Source organism: Lampetra fluviatilis, chromosome 5 (assembly GCF_964198595.1).
Source record: "Lampetra fluviatilis chromosome 5, kcLamFluv1.1, whole genome shotgun sequence".
In the NCBI taxonomy this organism is placed as follows: Eukaryota; Metazoa; Chordata; class Hyperoartia; order Petromyzontiformes; family Petromyzontidae; genus Lampetra; species Lampetra fluviatilis.
Genome location: NC_136279.1, coordinates 8,276,760 through 8,303,953, shown reverse-complemented (window position 1 = coordinate 8,303,953; position 27,194 = coordinate 8,276,760). Strand labels below are relative to the sequence as shown.

Sequence of the window (27,194 nt, the reverse complement as noted above, 5' to 3'; positions counted from 1 at the left end):
TGGAACTTGCAGCAAGCGTGCAAGTTTCTCAAATCCCAATCCCCTGTCTCTGTCCACCGACCCAGCAGGTATAATTGATTAGTCGATCGGTAGGTCGCGTGTGGTGGGGTAAAGTGTGGGTACACACCAGGGACGTGCGGTCAGGGGAGGAAGGGGAGGCATACTCCAATGAAAATAGCTGTTATGAAAAGTAAAAAAAAGAATAATCAAATCAAATAAATATTAAGATTTTTCAACTGATCTGTGTTATAAATTTCATTTCTGTATGATTCCAATAATTTTTATAGTCAAAATCGCCAAATTTGCGGAGCTCCGCTGAAAATACAGGAAGAGACGAGAGGTGAGGCAGCGACGAGCTCAGCCTCCCCTCTGATTGTGCAACCCCTCAGTAACTGGATGGAGCGCCTGTTACTATCTCAGTATGTCACCAATGTAATGTTTGTAGACCCCTTCATTTCATGTCCTCGCCTTCCATACTCCAGGTAACTTATTTCACTTATGTGTATACAGATATTTAGGCTCGCTGGTCTCGTCATGAAACTGCAATTGAAAAGCACCAGGGGAGGCAGCTATCACATCTGCCTCACTGAGGGGGACGTGTCTAACACGCCCCCTCCGTGAGGCCACGCCCCCCTTAGTGTGTGAATCTGGCTCTGACACTAGCCAGTGCCTCCCCAGCCATTGACTTCACCGCACGTCACTGGTACACACCCGCTTCTTCCAACACGTCTGGTCAGCATGGAAGAGTAGGTGAAATTCCCTCTCGAGTTTGCTCTCGTAAAAGCCCTTCCGTCAGCAGTAAAGCAATTGCCGGGCCGCACCTTGAACTCTTAACAAATTGTTATTCTGCATGAGCTGTTTACAGCATAAATGCACTTCGCACTGCAGATATTAACCATTTAATTACGCGTGAAACCAGAATTAGGCTTACCAGATGGCAAAGTTTTAAAGGCCTAAGCAATAAAAATACTTTGTACATTTTTTTCATGTAAGGCCTGGTTCAGGGCGTAATTTCCTCGCTGAATATTTTCCGGGTCGCTGGTCGACTGGATTATGTCAGATCAGTGGCACGTGCGAAGCAGCCGCACAACCATAACGAGCGGTATACTGGGTGTGGTGTGCCGGGCGCAGGAACATATTTCGCGGGTGCCTGATCCAGACAGACCCACTTGAAATGAAGCCCTGGGGTTAGCTTTACAATCAACCTAAGTGCAACCCCGAGCTCCTATTTTTAAGCCATTGTCCATCGCGGTATATTTCACTTAAGGTGTGTTACACAACGGGCTAATGGTCTGATACTGTGACGGTGTAGCAGAGCACTTGACCCACGAGCAGAGGGTTATAAGTTCCAATCGTGGTCAGAGATCGACTGGGGCTGTTATCTCTGCAGGGTAGATAAAATTAGTACCACTTTGTGCAAAGAAGGATACATTGTTTATACTGTTGTAGACTGCGGAATTCACGAGGCATATCTTCATCATATTTAACCTTTGAAACTGGGCACCTAAACCACAATAAAGTGAGGCGACTTTGAACTGGTCATTGAGTCCAGGTAGCGAAGCAAAATACAGTAACACATTCCTGCTGCGGAGGGAGCTGGTAGTAACGTTGGGTTGCTCGGTCAATGGCCAGGGTCAACGGCGGCGTGGTGTATTCCGCAAATATGCCCGACTGTGAGGGCGGGCACAAGCCGGCGTGAGTAGGTTAAACGTTGAGTTTTATAAGGGCACCACGGGGTGACCAGCCCCTCCCCTCCCCACCCAGCCCCACCCTCCCCACCCAGCCCCTCCCCACCCAGCCCCTCTCCACCCTCCCCTCCCCACCCAGCCCCACCCTCCCCACCCAGCCCCTCCCCACCCTCCCCTCCCCACCCAGCCCCTCCCTCCCCACCCAACCCCTCCCTGCACGACGGACGGACACAATAATCCCCTGTGGGCTGGTGTAACCAGGAGGTTCCTACCAGTATTATAACTGTGATTCTATGATTCCACATCGAGGCTCCCTCACCTTACTCACCTTAACCACCTCTTACAGGCCTGCGTGGTGAAGAATGGTCAAATAATCCCTAAGAACCCCCACACGGCAAGGGGATTGATCCGAGAGCAGATGACTGGCTCAGAGCCTGGTACCGATCGACGAGGGATGATACTGTTTGGTCCTTTCGTAAGGTCACGTAGGTAAAGAAAAAAAGTATAACCCGTAAAAACAAAGTTTTTCACTATAAATCCTTTATATGCGTGGCGGCTAGAGTCCTTTCGTCCCCTGGCTTGAGATGGCTGCCACCTATGGGTCAGATGATTGCATTGCACCATTAAGCAATTGGTAATTAAATATAATATTTTTGTCCTAAAAAGTGTAAAATTTTGGAAAAAACTTTTCACGAACATTAATTGTCACGCACAACGAGTCTGTGTGGAAAATGTCAGCTCGATTGGATCACGGGAAGTGGGTTAAAATGACCGAAAGATTTGCACGGTCCTAAGCAAGCAAGCGAACTTAATATAAAGGATTTAAAAATAAGTTACAATAAATCAATTAAATCACGACGTTTCGATTGCAACACAAGCAATCATCATCAGGTGTGACAACCACAGCAAGAAATTTTACTGAAGTAAAATATGTCTTATTTATGGAATACGTCAATGGTTGTACATAAGCACGTTGCTGCATCATCACCAACCGTCCCAGCCCGGGTGAAGGAGTCGTTTTATCCTAGAACCCAGGGCACACGACATTTCACAAGCATCGTTATCAAGAAAGATTAATACATTGTTTAATCTTAATTGCAGACCTAATTGATTGACAGTGTGCTCAAGTAATGAAAACACACTTCCTGGTTAGATGACTGATTACCCACAACTTTAGGCGTAAAGGTGGCTCAACAAGATGGCCCTGGGTTCGATTCCTGACGTGAGTGCCTGAGTGGATTTAAATTTCTATTTAAAGCTGTCGCGACTGCAGGGATTCATCTTCTTGGTTCTTTCGGTAAAGTCACGTAGAAGGGAAATAATACAATAATACAAATAAAACATAATATAATACAATTCTCACGACGTTTCGGCCACAACGCAAGCAGCCGTCCTCAGGTGAAGACCAGGTCTGTCGGGAAGACGGCTGCTTGCGTTGTGGCCGAAACGTCGTGAGAATTATTTTATAATGTTTTATTTTTATTATTTTATTGTTTCCCTTCTACGTGACTTTACCGAAAGAACCAAGAAGATGACTGAGTGGAGTGTGTATTTACTGCCACTGCTCTTAATGGGTTTCGTCCGGGTTCTCCGTTTTCCAATCATCGCAAAAAATAACCGCATACAGTGTCACTGGTATTAGCCAATCATCCCAATGCTGCAAATAACTCGGATGGAATGACACACATCAGTAACTTTGCATCCTATTCTGAAAACTTGGCAGGACCCTCCTGAAAAGTCTTGAGACGCAGGCTGTCATCGGTTTCAAAAAGGTAGTCATAATAATCTTAAAAGTTGTCTGAAATGTTATTTTCAAATCATGAAACTCTCACTCCTAAACCAATGTCTCACTAAACTCGATGTAAGGGGCCGTCCATAAATGACGTCACGCACCTGGGTGGGGGGTCATATTTTTGTGACGATGTGTGACGAGGGGTTTGAGAAAGGTGACGTCACATCAAAATGCGCAACTTTAAATAAATATAGAGTTGTTATAACAACACTAATTGTTATAACAACACTCTTACAACATCAGAGTGCAGCGCCACATTAAATACGCACTACAATGACAATAGTTTAAAGCGGTCAATGAATTGTCGGGTCGCAAGACACGTGGACCACGCTGTACATACATATATACAGCCAGACTCAGCTCTGCCACAGAAATGAGGAACGTCCATCACTGGCTCAAGGCTGTTGGGTTTTTTTTTACATTCGAGCCCCGTTTGCGCATTTGAGTTCATCGTTACAGAATGGTTCTTAGGAAAGAAGCCCCGTCGACTACTGTTTACACATTGACGCTCATTTCCTGGTCAATGTTCAAAACAAAACAGTATTTGCATTCTGGTGTCTACTCCGGACCTCTACGCTGCTGTCTCTCTAATTAAAATGTGGAGGCAGTGCAGTGTCCACGATTCTAGATTTGAAGCTTTCGTGACTGCAATGATTCATATTCTTCAGTTTTTTCGGTAAAGTCACGTAGGTAAAAAATTAAAATTAAAATAAAATCAAAATCACGACGTTTCGGAGGCAACACAAGCTTCCGTCTTCAGGTGGAACCTCCAGAACGTCGTGATTTTTATTTTACTTTTATTAATTTTATTTTTATTTTTTTACCTACGTGACTTTACCGAAAAAAACTAAGAAAATGTGTTCACGATTGATTCACACGTTCAGTTCGGGGCATTTGATTGCTTGAGTTCTCACCTGCTTAGACAAAATTAACTCGAAACCCGATCGGTTGGATTCACCATTTGTCGACATCACACGACAATTACTTTCTCAAGTCGCTGCTAGCAGAAGGGCCTCTACTCGAAGGAACTCTAGAGACAATGACACTATTCCACACCGGCCAAGATGTCTTGACAGAAAAAAAAAACAATTATTTTGCCAGTTAAGGCCCACTGAGCTATATACAGTAGCTCTTTTTTTAAAAGCGATCTGGCCACAAATGATAGCTCAACAAAGTGTATTATCGTGTGGAAATGTATCGCAGCCCCCAAATAGTCTAACACGTAGGCTTTCGTGACCAATATCATCCATAATAGAGGTTTTTGGGTTAGATCGCGTAAATATATAAATGTGTCGTTAAAACACGCCGCCACCCGACACAGCCAACTTGAACAGAACGTTTCGCCAGTAACTAGTAGTAATTACTGGCGAAACGTCGTACTCGGTTTGTAAATATTGTGGCTTGGCTCTCCAACACACCGGTGTGCTGTACCAGTGACGAATTGGCCACGTTCTGTTTACGTGACAACCCTTATGAGTTGGCTGTGTCGGGTGGTGGCGGGTTTTAACGACACGTTTATATAATTACGCGATCTGACCCAAAAACCTCTATTATAGCTCCCGTATACTCTTAAACGCGCGGTGATGTTGATTCTAAATGTGGAGGGAATAAACCAGAGGAGCCGGAGAAAAATCCACGCGACCACGGGGTGGAGAGAGAGAGACACCGCAAACTCCAAATATACAGCAGGCGCCAGGGTCGGGATTGAAGCCACGGCCACCTGTACACCAGGCGAGGGAGTTAACATCTCGCCACCGCGGGGGCGCCCCCGTATCATTGGAGAGCATCACTGGACTAACACTTCCCTCCACCACACGGAACACTCCCGATCGACGAACTGCAACATAACTCCGTTACAGTGTGGACTGCGTACTTGCTGGGTGGACAGAGACTTACGCCACGCGTGCCCCCCATTGCTTCAACTGCCACGGCCGGGAGATCCGACCCAACCGGCGCTCGCCATCAACACCCACGACACCCATGGACATCCGTCAGCCATTTAAGTAGTTTTAATACTGGGCTTTAATGAGTCCCTTTGTGACTCTATCAACGTCCAGTGCCCACCCCCCATATCTTGCACGCTTCACGGAATCTCGGCCGGTGGTTTGGCCTCACGAGAGATCTGGGCCGGGCCGAACTTCAGAGAAATGGCAGGGAAAAGGAGGCGGCCAGGGGCTCGCGAGTTTCACAGATGGGTTGTGCTTGGAAAAATGTGATGAACCAAGCTAACAAAAACATTCAACGCTGATGGCATTCATCGTATGATTAATGGTGTTATTGACATTGCCGGTGACCTCGTCTTGCCACTATTATTGACAAATGTTTTTACGTGCAAATGTTGGATGTACACTGTGGAAAGGACATTGGTGCCACCACCCATATGGACCACACAGTACGCGGTTTGGTCCAGATGTCTTGTGACCCCAATTTAATTCTCCAAATTGTTGTTAATAAGTAAGGTTTATTTAACACAAATGAATATACAAAGGGAGACAAACATTTTAGGGGTCAATTGATTTTGGAGTCTCGAGACATCTTGAACCACGCTGTACATCTGCGATGTGCCTAAGACCGTGCTTGTGATGATATCTTTTGCTAAATATTTAATTTTGCTTTTGATCGTTTCCATACAGGGCGGGTTCGGACAGACTACTGCTAACCCAACAGTCATCCCCACCACCGCCACCACCACACCTGAGCCCCCCCTGGATGTTCATGTTACCGTGATTGAGACGACCGTGGAATTGACGTGGAGAGACGGAGCCGCGTGTATTGAGGGCCGCTACAACGTCATCTACGCCACCAACTCTTCTGGTGCAGCGAGTGGCTCCCGTGGGGGAAATGTATCGAGCACTTGCAGCACGCCGAGTGATCCCTACCTAGCGAACTTGACCAACCTCGTCCCCGGAGCCGGCTACACGGTCACCATCTGGCTGCAAACAGTCGTCAGGTGGAACAACAATACGCAGACAAGTAAGATGTTACAGTTGTGCAAAAGGGATGCCTAGTTTTAGCATGGCGTATGTATGTACATGGGGTGCCACGGTGGCGAGATGTTAACTACCTCGCCTGGTATGCAGGAGGTCGTGGTTTCGATCCCGACCCTAACGCCTGATGTATACTTGGAGTTTGCGGTGTCCCTCTCCCCGTGGTCACGTGGATTTTTCTCCAGGTCCTCTGGTTTTTCCCTCCACATTTATCAATATGCGTTTAAAGTATTTTAGCTGCTATACATTTCCACATGATAAGCCACTTCGTTGAGCTATCATTTGTGGCCAAATCGCTTCTGAAAAAAACGCTATATAATGTAGCTCAGTGGGCCTTACCTGGTGAAATAAAAAAATAGCTCAGTAATGTATGTTGAAATTCTTTCACACCGTACATAGCCAACCATGCTAACGTGAAACTAACCTCGTGACAAACTTCTTTACATTGAGTGGTAATATTTTTTTATTTTCTTTGGTCCATTAAACTTTATATTTGTTGTGTGACAAGTTTTTAATATGGAGGAGGGGGGGGAGTGGCAGGAGGATGGAATAAAAAATTAGCAAAGTTGAATTTTCATCAAATTGTACATTTTGTGCTGTGCTGAACTAGGAATGGATTGGCATGTTTTGTTTACGTGACAAACCTTAATAATTGGCTGTGTCGGGTGGTGGCGGGTTTCACGACATATTTATATTTACACGATCTAACCCAAAACAAATCTCTAATACATTTTTCATGATCCATCTCCTTTCCAGTTAACACAGTACATGGGGTTTTTTTCTGGGAATCTCGTGATTGGCATTCCCATGGTCGATACATTATTTGAAGCGTGTGTTTTAACAACGGCGCGTTCGTTTTGGGGGATCAGCGGAGAAGAATTGACAGACGTACTCTGTTCTGGGCTGCTCCTGGAGACGCCTGAATCCACAGACGTTTATTTTCCCACCCCTTCCCTTCCAGTGGGGGGGGGGGGGGGAAAGTTAACATACCCAAGACACCCTTCCCAGTGTGACAGCGGTGACCTGTGAAGGACAGGCACAGCGGCAAGATTCGACAGCTATCGCCGCCAGATGCCGGTCACACCTCTGGAAAGACGGTCTAATTGGAGGGGTTAGAGCCTTCACGATGTGTTTCGCATACTGAAAATCAGGGGAGTCCAACTTGGGAAGGGAGGGTCAGGTTAACCCATAAAAACTGGTTTAAACCGGTTCAAATTTGCATATTAGTTACATGTATGCAAAACGAAACAACACACGTGCACACCAAACAAATACATGCGTTTTCAATGTATAAACGTTGTCTTGTAACACGTTGCACTCGTTTGTGTTTTGCAGTGCCTGCTCCTGTTTCAAATGTAATATTGGACAATAATGGCTCCACAAACAGCCTCCACCTGAGCTTCCAATCGGCCATCGGAGATGTGGATTCATATGCAGTTGATCTCGTGGACGGACAGAGTGGCTCTGTAGTCCAGGCGTACATTCTCCAAAATTCAACAACGGAACAAACCTTCACGGACCTCACTGCGGGCAGGCTGTATCGAGCAAAAGTCACAACTGTCAGTGGAGACCTGAACAGCACCGGTGTGGAAGAGGAAATGTGCACAGGTACGCAGCCAGGATCTATTCCCATGTTGTCATCGCATCAACACGAACCATACAGCGTGTACAACATTTATTTGGCACGTGTCGTGATGGATATTGCAAGATCCGACCGTGTCCGTCCAGTGCTCGCTTAGCTGCATTGGCTTCCAGTTGCCGAATTAATACGTTATAAGGTCGCACTCATTTACACACAAAGTGCTTGCCACAAATGAACCACAACACCTTTCTGATCTCAACAGGGCGCATAAACCATCAGGTAAATTTGCAGTCATACTCGAAGCGACTTTTGGCTATCCATCAAACAAAGACGGGTCACTGCATCGCGAGTTTTCAGATGTGCTTCTGCGGCCGTCTGGAACGCTATTCGGAAGCCACTGGAGCTTTGCACTTTTAAATCTAAATTGAAAGCCAATTTCTTTAGAACTGATTTTTGTGTTTAGTTTGTTGTCCTTCCTCTGCACCTCCGCTTAGCATGGTTTGCTACGTACGGTGCGAAAGAAGTTCAACATACTGTACATTGCCTGTCCACGCTGTCGCCATCCCTCGTGGTCTATGCGATGTCACAATCCATCTCGGTCACGCGAGTTGATCTTGTTGCTCCATCTCCTTGGTGGTCGACCTTTCTGCTGTGTTTCACCCCTTTGGCTGCCACTCTGTCATAAGTCTCGACCACCGGCCAACATCCCTTCTAGAAACGTTCCGCACAAACCCACTTATTATTCTTCTTAACAATTTCAGCGTTGTGGTTGTTGTTGTTAACATGCTTATGTTCTCTCGTATATGTTTGTCAAATGTAATGTGTCTATTTCAGTTTTGTTTTGCTTTGTGTTGTTTCATAGTTCCAGCACCTGTTACCCGATTGACTGTTGCCAATATAGGCAGCTCAAACTCCCCAGCGTGTGAACGTCTTCAGGGCCATTGGTGATGTGGACTTTTATAACGTTAATCTGTTTGATGCTATGACTGCATCTGTCATAAACAACAGCATTCTAATAAAATAAAACATAATAAAATAATTCTCACGACGTTTCGGCCACAACGCAAGCAGCCGTCATCAGGTGAAGACCAGGTCTGTCTCCCCGACAGACTGTCTCCCCGACAGACCTGGTCTTCACCTGATGACGGCTAGTTGCGTTGTGGCCGAAACGTCGTGAGAATTATTTTATTATGTTTTATTTTATTATTTTTATTGTTTCCATTCTACGTGACTTTACCGAAAGAACCAAGAAGATGAATCCCTGCAGTCACGAAAGCTTTAAATCGAAATTTAACAGCATTCTATCGAATAACAAAACCGAGGCCCTCATCGAGAGCCTCACGCCTGGCAAGCTTGACCGTGTCTCGATGACGATTGTCAGTGGGGTCCTGACCAGCATTCCAGTATAAGATCACTCATCTACTGGTGTGTGGGTGTGTACGGTGCAGATGAAACCATCTGTTCCCAATCCAAAGGTGTTTGTTGACTTAATGACAGCATCCTATAAAATGTATATATACGGTGATTTTATGAAGGATTCATTATGCTTAAGGATGAATTAAGGATTCATATACCTGCCCAAAAGGCAGGTCCTTAATTCAAGCTTCCAGCATCCCATATAATTCACTGTAAAATCTATTAAATAGGCTTATGATATGTGCACGGAAAAGTCTGTACACACACACACAAGCATAAACTGAGAACATATCTTTAAGAATATCTTGGTTCAAATGTAAGATGTATCTGCTTGGGGCACCGTGGTGGTGAGATGTTATCTCCATCACCTGGTATGCAGGAGGTCGTGGGTTTGATTCCGACCCTGATGCTTGTATATTTGGAGTTTGCATGATCTCCCCGTGGTCGCGTGGATTTTTCTCCGGGTCCTCCGGTTTTTCCCTCCATATTTTAAAAGATTTGTTTCGAGTTTTTGGCTGCTATAAATTTCCACGTGATAAGCCACTTCGTTGAGCTATCATTTGTGGCCAGGTCGTTTCTGCAAAATTTGTTAATAGCTCAGTGGGCTTAACCTGGTAAAATAAAACAATTATTATAGTTGTATAGTTTGCTCAAATGAGCTATGGGATAGCACTCATTTCAATGGTGGAAATTACATGGATCCATAGTCGGAGCCATGGTCTCATTAGGCTAACCACTGTTGGTGCCTCGCAAAATAGTACTTTGTTTTACGGACCCCGAATGGATAAGGGGCTGATTGGACACTGTGAATAAATTGTAAATGTGCAGCTTTCCTGTTGTGACTGGGTGGACTGTACCAACTGATCCACCCCTTTGTCAACAAGATGGCCCTTCACAGCCACCGCCATTGTTTATCTCGTGTGTGTTTTATGTTGCAGTTCCTCACACTGTTCAAAATCTGACTCTTGAAAATAAGGGCACCACTAACAACCTGACAGTAAACTTCACCAGCGCCGCTGGGGATGTGACTCATTACGTAGTTGAATTGGAGGACACAACCAATGGATCGGTGGTCAAGCCAGAAAATCTATCAAATGACACAACTGTGTACATCTTTAATGGTCTGACCGCGGGCCGGCGTTATCGAGTCAATGTCACCACAGAGAGTGGAAACTGTACCAGCCCTCCAGTGACTGCTGAAATGTGCACAGGTAAATCTGCATACGAAATAAGTCATTGCACCTTTTTTAAAGTAAAGAACACAAGACGAATCATTCATATCAATGTATTTTCTATCGACGATGGGCTGAACCCTGAGCAAGATTTAGATGTGCAGAAATCTGACTGAGGAAGGTTAGTCCTCTACCAAAGCGCCACTGAACAGGCACCACCAATGTTTATCTCATGTGCATGTCTTTGTGTTGCAGTTCCTCAAACCGTTCAAAGTATTACTCTTGATAATAACGGCACCACCAACAACCTGACAGTAAACTTCCTCAGCGCCACTGAGGATGTGACTCATTACACAGTTCAACTGGTGGACACGACTAATGAATCTGTGGTCAAGTCAGAAAATCTATCAAGCGACGCAACTGTGTCCATTTTTAATGGTCTGACCGCGGGCCGTCTTTACCGGGTCATTGTGACCACAGTAAGTGGGGACTGTGTCAGCCCTTCAGTGACTGCTGAAATGTGCACAGGTAAGTCTGCACGCGAAAAAAGTCATCACACTATTTTAAAAATAAAGAACACAAAACAAATCATTCATATCAATGTATTCTCTATCGGCGAATGGCTGATCCCTGAGCAAGATTTAGATGTGCAGAATTCTGCCTGAGCAAGGTTAGTCCTCTACCAAAGTGCCACTGAGCAGGCACCACCATTCTCTTTGGGTCTTTCGGTAAAGTCACGTAGAAAAAAAAAATCACGACGTTTCGATCGCAACACAAGCAATCGTCTTCAGGTGAAAAAATACAGCAGGCGAACTGCTGAGGCAGAAGGTATATAGCATAAGAACTGCTGCAGTAAGAGGTGAAATAGCAACCCAAGGGTAAGTGGGCGGGGCTAGAGATGGAATTTGCAAGTAAATGTAAGATCGCAGAGCCAGATATACCTCAGCCATTGTATTGCTAGAGATGAGCATGTCAATCTGTTAATGTAACCCCATGACTGCAGTGCTGAATAACCCATTGTATTTGCTCGAGATTAGAGATTAGCAGGCAGAGCCGGCCCAGCCACTAAGCGACCCTTGCAATTGCAAAGGGCCCCGTGGCCAGCAGAGGGCCCCCTAGAGTCACTGCTAGCGAGTGGGTGAAAAAAATCATACATCAAAGGGGCCTCCAACCAAATTTTGCTTAGGGCCCCCAAAGGTCTAGGGCCGGTTCTGTTAGCAGGTCAATGTGAGACGGCTCCCGCAGCAGCGGTTGTGTTAATGAGAAGATTTGCATGTCAGTGTCAGAGAACCGGGCACAACGCCACCTCGTGGGCAACAAAAAGCTGCGTCGTTGGCCGCTGCACTGAGAGAGACCAGCACGTCAACGCAAGAGAACCACCGCAACGGTGGTCGTGCCAGTGAGACATTCAGCCGATTAAACAACGAGAGCAATCTCGAGCAATACAATGGCTTCTTCAGCACTGCAGTCGTGGGGTTACATTAACAGATTGACATGCTCATCTCTAGCAATACAATGGCTGAGGTATATCCGGCTCTCTGATCTTACATTTACATGCAAATTCCATCTCTGGCCCGCCCACTTACCCTTAGGTTGCTATATAACCTCTTGTTGCAGCAGTTCTTACGCTATATTTCTTCTGCCTCAGCAATTCGCCTGCTGATTTTGTTTTGGTTTTTTTTCTTTTTCTATCTACGTGACTTTACCGAAAGACCCAAAGAATATGAATTCCTGCAGTCATGAAAGCTTTAAGTCAAGGCACCACCATTGTTTATCTCGTGTGCATGTCTTTATGTTGCAGTTCCTGAAACCGTTCAAAGTGTTACTCTTGAAAATTTCGGCACCACCAACAACCTGACAGTAAACTTCACCAAGGCCATTGAGGATGTGACTCATTACACTGTTGAATTGGAGGACACAACGAATGGATCGGTGATCATGTCAGATCTTCCAAACGACACAACTGTGTCCATCTTTGATGGTCTGACCCCGGGCCGGCGTTACAAAGTCCATGTCACCACAATGAGTGGAAACTGTGCCAGCCTTCCAGTGACTGCTGAAATGTGCACAGGTAAGTCTGCACACGAAAAAAGTCATCGCACTTTTTTTAAGTAAAGAAAACAAGAAGAATAATTCATACGAATGTATTCTCAATCAACGATGGGCTGATCCTTGTGCAAGACTTAAATCTGCAACATTCTGACTGGGGAAGGTGAAGCCTCTACTAAAGTGCTGCTGAACAGGCACCACCATTGTTGACCTCGTGTGCATGTCTTTATGTTGCAGTTCCTGAAATCGTTCAAAATGTGACTCTTGAAAATAAGGACACCACAACCAACCTGACAGTGAACTTCACCGGCGCCGCTGGGGATGTGACTCATTACACAGTTGAACTGGTGGACACAACCAATGAATCGGTGGTCAGATCAGGAAAGCTATCAAATGGCACCACTGAGGACACCTTTAATGATCTAGTGCCGGGCCGGCATTACCAAGTCCATGTCACCACAGTGAGTGGAGACTGTAATAGCACTGAAGTGGCTGCTGAAATGCGCACATGTGAGTCTACACACCTACAAAATGATAACATTGTCATTAAAGACAAATGCATCACTTTGTCAACTGTCGTCACCTTCAACAGTTAATATATGATTGTATCTCAGTGCCAGCTTCAGTGTATCACTGTTCAATTTAACATTGGTGCAGTGCTCCTTACCATCAGTGGCCATTCATTGTCCATGGATATCGTGGTAGGCACCATCTCCACAGGATAACCACAGTTGACTTTCTACAAAACAGAATGCATTTTTATGGACCCCTCATGGATGCTGTTCTGAGTCGATCCCAAACAAAGTAATGAATGTGCAGCTTTCATATTTGGAATGGAGCGCTGTAACAGGGTGTCAACAAAAAAAACATTTTTTTTCTGGCCTGGACTTTTGCAGCTGTTTTAGACTAATTTCAGGGTGCTGATTCAGATTTGCTCTATCACATTTCATTTTTTTGCTATTGGCATACCCCATTTTCATTGATTTTACCCGAAATTAACTCTGTCACTTATGATTGCAAGTTGTTGTGAGTCTGTGACTGCTTTAGTGTTAAAATATGGTGCTGTATTTTTAGGATAGTGTGCTTATAATATAATTTTATGTAGATATCCACATTTTTTAATATTTTTCTTCTGCAGTTTTTATTGAAAATGCAATATTTGATATCTCAAAAAACCTGATGTGATAGCCAAAAACTGATGCCAGATTTGGACTCAGCACCCCAAAATTACCTTAAACCCGTTGGAATACCTTATGCCAGAAAAAGTGTGTTGACCAGTGATATAGATGGCCCTTCCAGGCCACCACCACTTTTGTTAATGTCTTGTGCTTGTGTGCGTGTTTCATGTTGCAGTTCCTGCAGCCGTTGAAAATCTGACTCTTGAAAATAAGGGCACCACCAACAGCCTGACAGTGAACTTCACTAAGGCCAAGGGGGATGTGACTAACTACACAGTTGAACTGATGGACACAACCAATGAATCTGTAGTTAGGTCAGAAAATCTATCAAATGGCACCACTAACCACTTATTTACTGATCTAGATGCTTGCAAGATATATGAGGTCCATATAAAAACATTAAGTGGAGAATTGTACAGCAAGGAAGTGACTGAAACAGCATGTACAGGTAAGTCTTATGGGGGTACTGGGTGGCTTCTCGGTTCATACAAATCCTACCCCTTTACTCCGCACATTCCGATTTGCATTGTGCCCCACGCCGTTTTTGTCTTCCCGCAAGCTGCACTTCTGCTTGTCATGCGTGCAATACTCGTGTTGTCTTTGCAGATCCTGCCGCTGTTGAAGATTTGATTTTCGAAAATAGAGACACCACCGACAGCCTAACGGTTACATTTAGTCAGACCACGTGCAAAACAGCCAGTTACACTGTTGAGCTGAAGGAACTTAAAAATGATCTCATTGTTGGAAATGTATCTCTCATGGCAAACGAAACATCACACACGTTCTCGGAGCTGGAGCCAGGCAGACTGTACCAGGTTATTGTCACAACCATTGGTGGAGATTGCAAGGGCATTCAGGCAAAGAAAGATATGTGCACAAGTAAGTCCCGTGACACTCGCAGAGAGTGACTGCACACGCATTCCGAATTTATTTAATGTTTGTAAATTTGAATGCAGTTGTATGAACTCTGGAAAATCATCAAATCGCTCAGACTGGGAATCATTACACGCCGAATGGATACAGTCGAGACCATGGACCCAAGTTAGGGGAAGTTTAGGGCTCTTTTTTCTTAATATGTCTCTCCCCAATGCTATCCCCAATTGTGGTGTCGGCATAAAGAACTCTCGGAGTGAACAGTGCACCACCCCGTTTTTAGAGAATGGGCTGTGGAAGGAGCTATTGCAGAACTAAATTCAGAGTTCATTTTCAGTGACCTACACACCTAGGAGGTGCATTTCCTCGCAAGCAAACCACGGGAGGCTCTCGATTATCTCGGCTAATGATGGGGAGGACGGCCGCGGATAACTCAAAATCGCGGATAATCCAAAAATAACAATTTTCCGCAGATGTCGATGCCAAAATCCACTAATTTACGCGTAAATGATGATTAAGTTAAGAAAATTTAGTCTGTTAATGAGCAAAGCTAAAATTTGTAGTAAAGATTCAACCGATCAATGCGCGTGCCCAGTGATAACACTTTCCTGCTCCCGTGCAGAAGATTCCACCCACTAAGTGGACAGCAGAGCCATGACAATAATCAATCGAACGCCACCCACTATTGTAAAGATATGCAACTACTGTACTGTAGAGGTCTATTGTTTGGGTTTCGGATTAACTGGAGAACAGTTTAAGCACGTGGCTTCTAATAAACATTTCTAAAAATTACAATGTATAACTGTTTTTAGATTATTAATATGGGCTTAAGGGAAAATCAGAGTAATTATTTTACGTCAAAATCTCAGGTGCGCAGTTAGTCCTCGAATCAGTTAAACCACATGCGGATAATCTAGAGTCTACTGTACTATTTTTAAGTTTAAGAGCTGTAATCGTGTCTTAACCTAAATATAGCGTTAGCATATACTTTTCATCTTATAATACCATTCATGAGACTTTGTCAGTCCACTATTAGATGCAGGTTCTCCCCATGCCATGTCAGTCATGGGGGTTATTTGACCATACCTCACCATGCTGGTCAGTGCAGATTAGTGAAGGGGCAATCAAGGACCCGTTCAGATATCATCACTGATGTTAGCCGTGGTCGTGAAACAAACTCGGGTCTCTGGGTTCATTGCACAGTACGCTAACCACTGCACCACTGCTCTATCCTCCATTGCAAATGCAGTCAGTCATAATTATTTGTATACGGCACTCACCGCTTGCATCGTGAACATCAGTTGCAAATGACGATTCAACACTGCCCAATTGCGAGTGCCGCAGTTGTGATGCTGTTGCCCCGTGTGGAGGCTATCAGAGAGTTCCACCTGTGACTGTGGAGCAGAACAAACGATGCGACGCGTGGGTCCTCTGCCGCCCGTTGAGACCACAGAACGGCGGCACCAAAGCAGTGTTTGTCAGCTCATCACCGATGCCGATGAATGTCAAAAAAAAAAACCCATTGATTTATAACTTCACTGGCTTTTCCAAAAACGATTTGCGTATTGCTGCTACACGCCGTACGAAAGATGAGCAAGGCTCTCTCGTGCGAATGAAGTCAACTGCTGTCAAGGTTGTAACACGCTTGTTTTTGTGTGCTCTTCTTTTTTTCAGATCCTAACTTGGTTAGAAATTTGAATCTCACTACAGATCTCAATAAGAGCTTGTCAGTGGGCTTTGACAAGGCTTCTGGCAATGTAGATAATTATACCGTGTTACTGACCAACGGTGACACATCTCTAGATTTAATAGAACATCTAAATCCCGACAAAACGGAGTGCTCTTTCGAAAAATTGCAGCCATGCACCAAATACCATGTCTCGGTTACCACGTCCAGTTCATTTTGTAAAAATACTCTCGAGCCAAGGGCACAGGTCACATGTAAGTGTTGCGGATAAGATAAGTGGTCGCGTTAATATCCACGCAAAACAACATGTCTGTAATTAATATTGGCAATGCTGTAATTTCTGATGATGACATTTGTTTGCGACTCGCGTGTGTGTGTATATACAAAAGAATGAGTGTAACAACCATTCGGAATTGCAGGCCAACAGATTTAAGGTAAAGGTGCAGCCCTGCAATTGCTTTCTTACGCCACTGCTGGAGGAAGGGGTCCCCACTGGAGGGAGCTTGAGAGAACCCCTCTAAGAGGGCATTTTAGGGTTTATGAGCTTAACTGAAATTCAGATGTCTCACAGCTCGGTCTTCCTGTGCCTATTTATGTTCGCGTTTGGCCTTGCCCACAGATGATATACCATAATGCTTGTTATTATTATTGGTTCTTTCGGTTCTTTCGGTAGAACCAAGAATATGAATCCCTGCAGTCACGGAAGCTTTAAATCGAAATATAATCTTTGTTGTATGTACAAGGAGCTTCCCTGACAGTTTTGGGGGATTGCAAAATGTAACGTTTCAATTGACTTTTCGACAACTTGAGTACTGGTTTGGCCCTGATACCAGCCAAACAACAATCTTTGTCAGGAGTGCATTGGAAAATGCAACGCTGTGGCATGGCGCTGCACATGACCTCTGGGATTCAGTGGTACTTCTCCAATGGTGGCACTAACCCAGTCGTGGAAATTCCACGTTCTTATAGTGGGGGCCAATCTATCCATAGGACGACCACTGTTCACAATCACACAGTGGTGTTTGTTTGTATCAGCCACGAAAATATGGTAATGGGCTGCGTCGAGCTATGATCGGGATTTGAACTTAGAACTTTTCCAGTCCGAGAGGGCTCTGCATTAGTAACCACCCTGCCATTTTGTCTCCTAACAGTAAAGTGTTTTGTTTTTAATCCCACGTCTATGTGTCAACAGATCCAAACCAAGTGAGGAATGTCACAACAAAAGTAAACAATTACAATCGCATCAATATAAATTGGGTAAAACCCGAAGGAAATGTCGAAACCTTCAACGTGGTCTTATCAAGAGGTTCATCGGTTCAATGGGAACGCAGTTTTAACTCAAGTGAAAGTTTCCATGCCACCGGTGCATTGGCCTACAGCACTACGTACAATGTGTTAGTAGAGGCATGCTGCCAGAATTTATGTTTTCCAGATGTCGGCCAATACGAGAAAACATGTGAGTTTATGGTGTTTCAAGCAAAGATGCTATTTCATCGCCACTTTTGTACCATCCTGTTTTCCAGTGGCCATGTTTCTAATCTGTACGCATATCCGTACATCTCATATCATTAAAGATAAAAAACACATTTCTGTAGATTAGTGGTTCTCAAAAGTGGTCCGTGACGGTCCTCCAGGTGGTCCACGGGGCTGTGACGCAAATGCAGGTTGATCTGGAAATAATGACAATGTTTATACCTTTTCTTTTGGACATATTCATATTTTACTTATGATATTTAATTTAAAAATGAAGTTGGGTTGGGTAAACTACCCTAATGAAAACTACCCTAACTCAAACGTCTAATCGTTAAGAAAAACAATCTTCGAGCTGCATACATTTTTTTATGTTTCGATAATATGAATCATTTTCTATTGCTGGTATTTAGAGATAAGTGAATGCATTTTCTCACCAGGGTGGGGGGGCTGGCTGGTCCTTGGAAACGTTTGCATCAGCTGAGTGGTCTGAGGGCCAAATCAAGTTGAAGAAACACTGCTGTAGAATGTAAAGTGTTTGTTTGAAACCGCTTTGCAAATGGTTATGTGGTCTGTGTTTTGCAGGCCCAAATGTAATTCTGATTGCTTGCTTGACGACTGCAATGATTGTAGTGATTGCTGGTGCTGTCAGTGGATTCCTGTTCTATCGACGAAGGTAATGGCCCTGCACTTTAATAGATAGAAAATTTACATTCCGTACGCTCACCCAGATCGATAGTGTACAAGTACTGCTTTTAAATTGCAAACATTTTCCTCACGGCATTCAGTTGGTGGCTCACGGTGTTTTAAATTAAATCATAATAGCAGCCTGGTTGGGTACTGGAACAGTGTCTCATATAGTTAGAGGACCATTGATGAAAATTTTAAGTTTTTTATGTTATTCTAATTCTTCTTTTTCGTAGCATATACAGTATGTTATTTGTCTCTTAATTGTCATTCTTAAATAAGTTGCATTGTTAGTCATGCATGATACTCTCATAATGCACGTCATCATGGAGGATATAAGCAAAACAAATAATGAGCGGACAATATGTCCCGATCCCATATCTGTCCCTCCACATAAAACGTTACGTTTCTTTTGCACATCCCACACGCCACACATCCTTTTGGAAATGCAGAATGCAATCAGTTTGCTTGCGTTAATGATCCAATGCTGCTGAATTGTATGTACTCCCAGAAGGTTGTGTGGCTGAAATACCGTAATGTTGATGCAGAGGTACCGATATGGTATTGTGTACTGCCTATTTGTATTTTGTTGGTAATAGATGATTTGTAACTCACGATGTAGGAGGATGATGATGGCTAAGGCCCCTTGTGCTGAACTCTCTCACGTATGGATTATTAAAAGTATCACAATTTAGTTGAGTTAAACGAATTCCACGTGAATGTTGATTTTGTAACAATATTTCTGTAATTTATACGCAACATTCTCATCATGTCCATTACAGTTCACACAGATTCCTCCAGCCACCACCACCTTGCATAATGCTTCTACAATAGTAGTCACATTGTCCACTGCTAGGCCGCCACATATATGTATGTATGTTGAACTTTTTTTGGAACTCTACATAGCCAGCCGTGCTCATCGGCGGTGCAAGGGGAAGGGCAACAAGTTAAACATGCAAGCAGTTCTAATTAATTGAGTTTTAAATCCAGATTTAAAAGTGCACAGCTCCAGCGGCTTCCTAATATCGGAAGGAAGAGCGTTCCAGAAGCGCATCTGGAAGCGTGCAATGCGGTGACCGTCTTTGTTCGATGGCCAGCCAAAAGCCGCCACTGCTGCGAGCATGACCGGAGTTTGTGTGGTTTATGCTCCTTAAATATGTGATACCCGAGGGAGAGAACTGCATGCACCGTGGTTGAAATGCCAACGAATCGTAGCAGTACACCACAAAGGACGTGGTGCATCCGAGGGTTAAAACAAAATCATTAACATCATATTCTTGGTTCTTTCGGTAAAGTCACGTAGAAGGGAAACAATACAATATTGTTTTATATATAGTTTTTGTTTCCCTTCTACGTGACATTACCGAAAGAACCAAGAATATGAATCCCTGCAGTCACGAAAGCTTTAAATCATTGACATCGTTGTCCATTTATGCGTTTCTTTAGGAAACGCGTACCCGACGAAGTTCCCTCAAATAACCCAACTTCAATGAGGTAATGCAGACACGGCCAAAACACACGCACGGCACAATTACCACCATTTACAATTGGCACAACCACGTGCTGAGCCATCCCGGAGCAGCTCGGGAGACACCAGGTTGTTTATTCCACTGCCGCTGACGTCACACGCAAGCATGTGACCCCCGTGTTAGTGACCTCTGAGCTTGCAACCTCTGCACCCTGCTCCGGTTTGTGCTGGGAAGGGTGTGGTGAAGCTGCGTTGAGCTGTACTGACTGACGTCACGCATAATGAACACCACGCCGCTGATCCCGCTTGGCCCAGAGCTAAATGCGGAAAACCACCCTAACCGTGACGGTTTCATGCTGGCTCGACTCGGATGTGCCACTGGAATAGGGGTAAAGAGGAAGACGCTTTCTCGAGTCGACATCTTGCCATGGTGGAGAGATGTTAACTACCTGGCCTGGTACACAGGAGGTCGTGGGATCGATTCCGACCCTGACGCCTGTTTATTTAGATTTTTTGCGTGTTCTCTCCGTGGTTGCGTGGATTTTTTTTCTCTGGGTCCTCCAGTTTTTCCCTCCACATTTAGAAGCACGCGTTTAAGAGTATTTTGGCTGCTGTAAATTTCCACTTGACAAGCCACTACGTTGAGTGATCATTTGTGGCCAAGTCGCTTCTGAAAAAGTGCTGGATAGTTCAGTGGGGCCTTACTTAGTAAAATAAAAAAAATTGCTTGATAGGTAGCATTTCGGCCTGCCCGTGCAGTTGTGTGCACACAGAAACGTTCCCATACTCGCGAAGCGGAGCAGCCTGCTACACTATGAGCTATTATGGAAAACGAAGTTTGGCTTACCAGTTACGTGCCACTTACTTCAGACGAACAGTTACCCGGAAGATATGCCGCACCCAGCACATCACATTCAGTATTCCTCTCACTATGGCTGTCTGCTACTAGTAATCTGGTCACTCCGGTCTGATAGTGAACCAGAACATGTTCAGTAAGAAATTAATAGCCCTGATCATGAATATGAACACGTTAATGGTTGCATCGATGCGTCGTCGCATACTGAATTTTGTTGATCTTGTTTGCTGATTTTCGAACGTTGTTCTTGCATCTGTGTGATTATAGGAAAAGAAGTCCAGTGCCTTTTAGCAAGTAAGTGTGAGTGTGTCTGAGTGGTGGCCTGATCGAGCGGTAGTGTGTTCACAGCTTGTTGCTTGCACAGGTTTACGGTTAAAATCTGGCAGGCCGTCCTGGTTAATGCTGCGGGCATATTAGCATAAAATACAATCCGTTTTCTTCAAAGTTAATATTAAAGATCTTGTGACATAATTTGAAGAAAAGTATAACATCGTATGTCGGCGTCATGGTCCAGAGTTAAAAATGACACCGCAAATTTCTTTACTCGGGAAGGGCATAGCGCTTAACTCCTCTGCTGCAAAAACCTTGACAGGATCCTCCTGAAATAGTTGAGACTCGGCGAGTCTTTCCATAACCAATCATATAAATAATACTAATGTAATAAATAGAGGCCAATATAGTGTGACAATTGTTATGTCCAGCGCTGATATGGAGCACATTAAAACGATACTGTCTTTACATAACGCATGTACGTGCAAAGGGGCTCCACACTTAATTAATTGCCCCCCTAAAAGTCTTGCGTATTGTACAGATTAGATATTCGATATCCTTAATGAGTAACATTGAACGTTTTTTTCGGTTGCTTTCATTACAACAAACTCGTTGATTGCTCATTTTCCAGGTTTCCGGAATATTATAAGAAGCGCGAGGCTGACTCTGGGTATTTATTTTCCGAGGAATACCAGGTTAGTGGGCCACCTACGTTACGAACCCGCGTTGACCAGCGTGGTGAAGTATGGCCAAACAAGTCCCGCATGCGACACATTGTGATCATCTTCTTAGGTTTTTTCGGTAAAGTCACGTAGAAAGTAAAATAAAATAGAAACAAAAATCACGACGTTTCGGAGGCAACACAAGTCTCCGTCATCAGGTGGGACCGTCACAGCCAGATTAGCTGTATCAAGTGAGGCAATGATTCAAGATGTAATCCCTTAAAAGCGAGTTGAGGGGGGAGGGAGAGGGAGGGGGGAGCTCATCAGACTATGGTAGCCAATGAAAGGAACGTATCAATGGCTGTGATCAGCCATTGTGAGTCCACTGGTGGATAAAATTCTCTCCAGGGTGACGCCATCTCGCACGATCCTGCAATTTAACAAACCATCCAGAGGCCTGTACACAATATAATTTCATTGGTCGATCTCAGGCGTTTTTCTATTCCTTGTCTACCTTTTTGTTTTATGCTATGACCGTCATCCATCATCCCCCCTGCGACATATACCAATCGGAAATAAGTGATTCACACACGCAGGATTCGACGCTTGTGTCGCGATGGTAAAAACCTACTTTAGCCAGTGAATTGACACGTCACAACATGTCTACCGCTGGGCATGGAGAAGTCCCGCCATAATGCACCGTCGCTACCTTCTTTGTGTCCGTGTAAGCCGGAATTCCACCTAAATGTAATAACAACGTGTTGCCTTTTGGAACGCCACCTCTACGACAGTTCAATGTCACTGCACTTTGTCCATAACCACTCTGCAAGTATAACAAAAAGAAAATATTTCCTGATCTGACTCGATTCTCATTTTCAAACTTCTTATGAAAATTTTTTAAACATAAGGATTGAAGATCGAAACTTTCATGGAACCTCCGTTGCCAGTACCAACATATGAGAATAGGTTTCCCCCTTTTTTCTGGCAACAAAACCTTTTACGAGGAATCATGTCTGCATTAACCACAATACTTGACTTTTATATTTTTTTGCTTTGATCATTTTGGTGACCCGGCTCACTGTTGCATCTGAGACTCATCCCGGTCTCTTGACCTTTCACCTGGTGCAACAAAATAAAATAAACTGGACTCACCCTTTATAATCTGGTCAGGTTGGTAGAAAGACAAGGCCATGTGTGCTGGCATCACGGTCCCAATTTGCCACATTTGACAAGTTACTCGCAACTTAATTGGCAACACCGCATAGCAACTTGCCTCTCACTGGGAGACTAACGTCCCTTTGGCAAGTCGGTCCTGTTTTTGTGTTGTACTCTACAGAGAGCTGCTACCAGGGATCCTTTGGCTAGACTGCAGCAGGGCATTGGAGTGGTTGAGATGTGGTGTAAGGTGCTTTGAGATGCTGAGCCGTTTGAGCACCCAATTTCACCAATTCTGGTCAATTTTTCACACCTGTCAGGAGCTCAGCAGCGTTGGCAAGAGTCAAGCGATGGAAGCGGCGACACTGGCTGAAAACCGAACCAAGAACCGCTACACCAACATCCTCCCGTGTGAGTGTCATTCTGCTGACATTGTCCCCTGAGCGTCTCAGTGAGGGTTGAGTTTTTTCCACTACAGATGCCTAGCCATGCTACTGACTTCACACGCAATAAACCAGACCATGTAGAAGAGACGATGCAGTGCGACTTGTGTGCTTAGTGTACGCACAGTGAACGAGTTGAGACACGTGTAGATGATGTAATGACGCCGTGATCTCGCAGCGTAGTGACAAACGTCTTGGGCAATTATTGAGTCGTAAGCCAAGACCCTGGCTCCGCTCGTTCCAGAGCCAGATTCATATGTCTGCTGAGGACAGTGCATTATGGTTTGGTTCTGGCTCGGCATGGCACATATCAGTGAACATAAGAAACCTCGAAGAAACCTCGTTTGACGTTTGTCTTGCGTTTGCCGTCGCCCCACCCGGCAGTCGACGTCACCAGAGTGAAGCTTGCGTCTGTCGAGGACATCCCTCACTCGGACTACATCAACGCCAACTACATCAAGGTGAGCGTCGCTACGCTGCGCAACCACCACCATAAGCACCATCACTGCCGTCGTGACCACGACGGCCGTTGCCGTCACTACGACCGCCACCACCATCACCACTACCACACTCCATCAAGGATGTCCATCACTGACATCAATGCCAAATACATCAAGGTCCATTCACACAATCTACGCATTCACACGGTCATAAATACTTATGTATAGCCAGATCTGTATTTATGTATAGCCAGATCTCCCTTGAGAAGGAGAGAGATAGAGACTGGTATCAACTGGCCCTTGCACGTGTAATGCGAGCGCAAGCGGGGTTCGCTGCTGGCCTTTGGGCCAATCATACGGCCCGGGGTATTGGGGGGCGAAGCCAGTATGGGGGCGTATGTGAAGGTCCCCGGTCACCTCGGGTCCAATCGGAAGTGAGGTGAGTGGGGGCGGAACCTAGGGGTGGAGCCAGCAGGGCGCGATGGGGAGGTGAGATCTGGAAGGTTCGGAAGGGCGTGGTTGAGGGAGGAGACAGGGTCACGTGGTGAAGGGGATATATACTGACCCGGAAGGGCTCCGGGTCAGTTGTTAGAGTGAAGAAGCGGGACCACGTTGGGTGGCCGGGGGGAATCCGCGCCATCAGCCACGTGGCTGCAGGGGCTTCAGCACACCGTCGGCCAGCGGTGTGCGGAGCGGGGGAGCGGGAAAGACTGACGGGAGAGCGCGTGCGGGGCGCGTCGCCAGGAGCAGCTGGTCCGGTGTCGGGACCAGCGGGGTGCGGGTGTTAACCCGAATAAAGAGTGACGGAGACCAAGCAGTGCGTGGCGAAGTCCTTTATTAGACACGTGCTATAGCTGCTGCCATTCATCTGGTTTGATGACTTTGGTTCGTGTTTAGAACTTAAGAGGTGAAGGGGTGTCTTCTAGTTTAAATAACAACAGTAATTCTAAGAAAGGTTTTGCCCCTTAAACCTCGGCGAACAAAACACGTGACTGCCTTTCTCCTCCACTTGCAGCATTCCATGCAGCTCACGAAGAAGTGTCGCGTGTGCGTGTGTGAGCGGTGGTGCAACGGTTAGCGACCTGCGCTACTAACCCGGCGACCACCAACACTACTGATGAATATCTGAACCAGTCCTGGGCCTTCACAAGGTCAACTCGGCCTCAAATGAGTGTCTGGTGCGATGTGCAAACTTCGCCATTTGGGTAATGGTGCTGGCCACCCCACCCCCTTTGTGTGCCATGCCGGCTTTCATAGGTGCTCGCTAACAGCATTTTCCCCAACAGCCTGTTAAGCCTATACGGGGGATCTTTGTCTATATAGCGGTTAGCGCACTGCACTATGGACCTGGTGACCCGAGATCGTTTCTCTCTCACGGCCAATAACAGTGACGAATATCTGAACAGGTCCAAGGCCTTCTCTAGGTCGACTAAGCCTTATTTGAGTGCTTGGTGTGGTGTATACACATCAGCATTGGGGCGACGAATGGAGGGTGGGCATGGTGTTGGCCACCCGCTCCCTCGTGTACAATTGTCAGCCTTAATAACAGCACTTGCCCCAACGGTCTGTTGAAAGGCTACATGGGGGATCTTTGTCTCTGTGCGGCGCGCAGGGCCACTCCTCGTCACGGGAGTACATCGCCGCACAGGGGCCCCTGGCGGGCACGAGGGAGGACTTCTGGAGGATGGTGTGGGAGCAGAAGGTCAACCAGATCGTGATGCTCACCAACTGTGTGGAGCGTGGGCAGGTGAGTATCAGCACTGACCGTAGTCATGGATCGGTCTAGGTAGTGGTTCACTCAGTCCTCACCCCCAACTCCACTGACCCCCCCCCCCACCGACTCTACTCCATCTTCCCCCATCCCCCCGACCACTACTCCCACAAAGTTCCGCCGTATAGCCTTGAAACAGACCGTAGGAGCAAGTGCTGTTAGCGAGCAGTATTAGTTTTCCACTTTAGCCAAATTACAGCATTCGCATGTCGTTTGCATACAAATCTCGCCTATTGGCAGTAATGCGTTACACTCCACACGAGCGTTTAGTTCAGGCTCGTGGAGTGAACGAGATGATACAATCGAGACGTGTCACCCCCCCCCCACCTCCCTCCAACTCCCCACCACTCTATGAAGGCCTCCGCCATGGGGGTCGCTCGACCCATACTTGACCTCCCTGATTGCCGCTCGCTGCCTTGCGTTCTATTTCCTCTGTCTCTGCTCCGTCCGCGCGGCTCCCCTCAGCCCAAGTGCGAGTGCTACTGGCCCATGGACATCACGCCAGTGCGCTACGGTGACATCGGCCTCGTAATGGAGTGGGACAAACCGAGCCCCGAGTGGACGATCCGACACTTGCTGGTCAAGAACGTGAGGCCCGCGCGCTCACACCCCCGAGCGTTCTCGCATGCACAAACGCACACACGCACACCGTGTGCGGGCAACAGGCATTCGCGCACAAGTATGCGCGTGTACGTACACGTGCTCAGAAACACGCGTTCCCATGAAACGTGAGCACATACATGTTCGCTTGCACGCAAATGCCAGCGCACATACACACCATTATCATATGTTAGTTTATTGTATAGAGATGCCCCATATATAGCCTTTAAAAGACTGTTGATGGCAAGTGCTGTTATCGAGCACCAATGAAGGCCGCCATGGCACACGAGGAGGGGGTGGGTTGCCAACACTACACCCGGCCACCTTTGTCTCCCCAGTGGCGATGTTTACACACTGCACCAGGTACTCATTTGAGGCCGAGTTGATCTAATATATATAGCACCGAATACCTGTGCAACTGGTCTCAAGGCGCGCACACATGCGTACACACTCGCACGCACACACGCACGCGCCTAGTGCATGCGTGCGTGAATGCGCACAACCCACAATAAGTCATTGACCGGAGGGCAGGATGTTGTCAATGAGGAATATATTTGAGGGGATGAGACGAGCGAAATAAGTACATTTTGTTGCCATTTGTGTAAAGGTTACAAAGAAAGGCACCTTTCAGTTGAAAAAAAAAAAACATGAAAAGTGCCTTGTAAAGTGCACCTGTGAGTCGTCGCGCATTTCCCTCGCATCAATTAAAATGTTTCATTGAAAGTCTCCTTACTCGTCGTAGCACTCTTCTGTGTCGAAAAAGAAAAAGTGTAATTCTTGGTGACCGTGGGAATTTGTTTGAGATTTTGAGTAAATAGCTGCACCCCCCCCGAACCCGTATCTCTAGACCACATTCCGTAGCATAAGACCACTAACCCTAACAGCTGTTACAGGAACTCCGCTAAGATGTCTTGCTGTGCTCACAGCAAAGGGCTTTATGAGCGATGA

At 45.7% G+C, this 27,194-nt stretch overlaps 1 protein-coding gene across 1 annotated transcript in view; it reads left to right on the top strand.

The window, feature by feature from the left end:
• Positions 1–27,194, top strand: part of LOC144932208 (receptor-type tyrosine-protein phosphatase beta-like) — a 39,026-nt gene that overhangs the window by 7,996 nt on the left and 3,836 nt on the right. The window contains exons 2-19 of the mRNA XM_078856156.1: positions 6,114–6,453; positions 7,803–8,075; positions 10,404–10,676; positions 10,893–11,165; positions 12,439–12,708; positions 12,924–13,196; positions 14,040–14,312; positions 14,471–14,743; positions 16,412–16,678; positions 17,617–17,880; positions 18,480–18,570; positions 20,028–20,075; positions 21,173–21,199; positions 21,807–21,870; positions 23,313–23,403; positions 23,820–23,896; positions 25,488–25,622; positions 26,112–26,234. Of these exons, the coding sequence (XP_078712282.1) occupies positions 6,114–6,453; positions 7,803–8,075; positions 10,404–10,676; positions 10,893–11,165; positions 12,439–12,708; positions 12,924–13,196; positions 14,040–14,312; positions 14,471–14,743; positions 16,412–16,678; positions 17,617–17,880; positions 18,480–18,570; positions 20,028–20,075; positions 21,173–21,199; positions 21,807–21,870; positions 23,313–23,403; positions 23,820–23,896; positions 25,488–25,622; positions 26,112–26,234 (3,435 nt within the window). The remainder of the gene's footprint in view (positions 1–6,113; positions 6,454–7,802; positions 8,076–10,403; positions 10,677–10,892; positions 11,166–12,438; positions 12,709–12,923; positions 13,197–14,039; positions 14,313–14,470; positions 14,744–16,411; positions 16,679–17,616; positions 17,881–18,479; positions 18,571–20,027; positions 20,076–21,172; positions 21,200–21,806; positions 21,871–23,312; positions 23,404–23,819; positions 23,897–25,487; positions 25,623–26,111; positions 26,235–27,194) is intronic.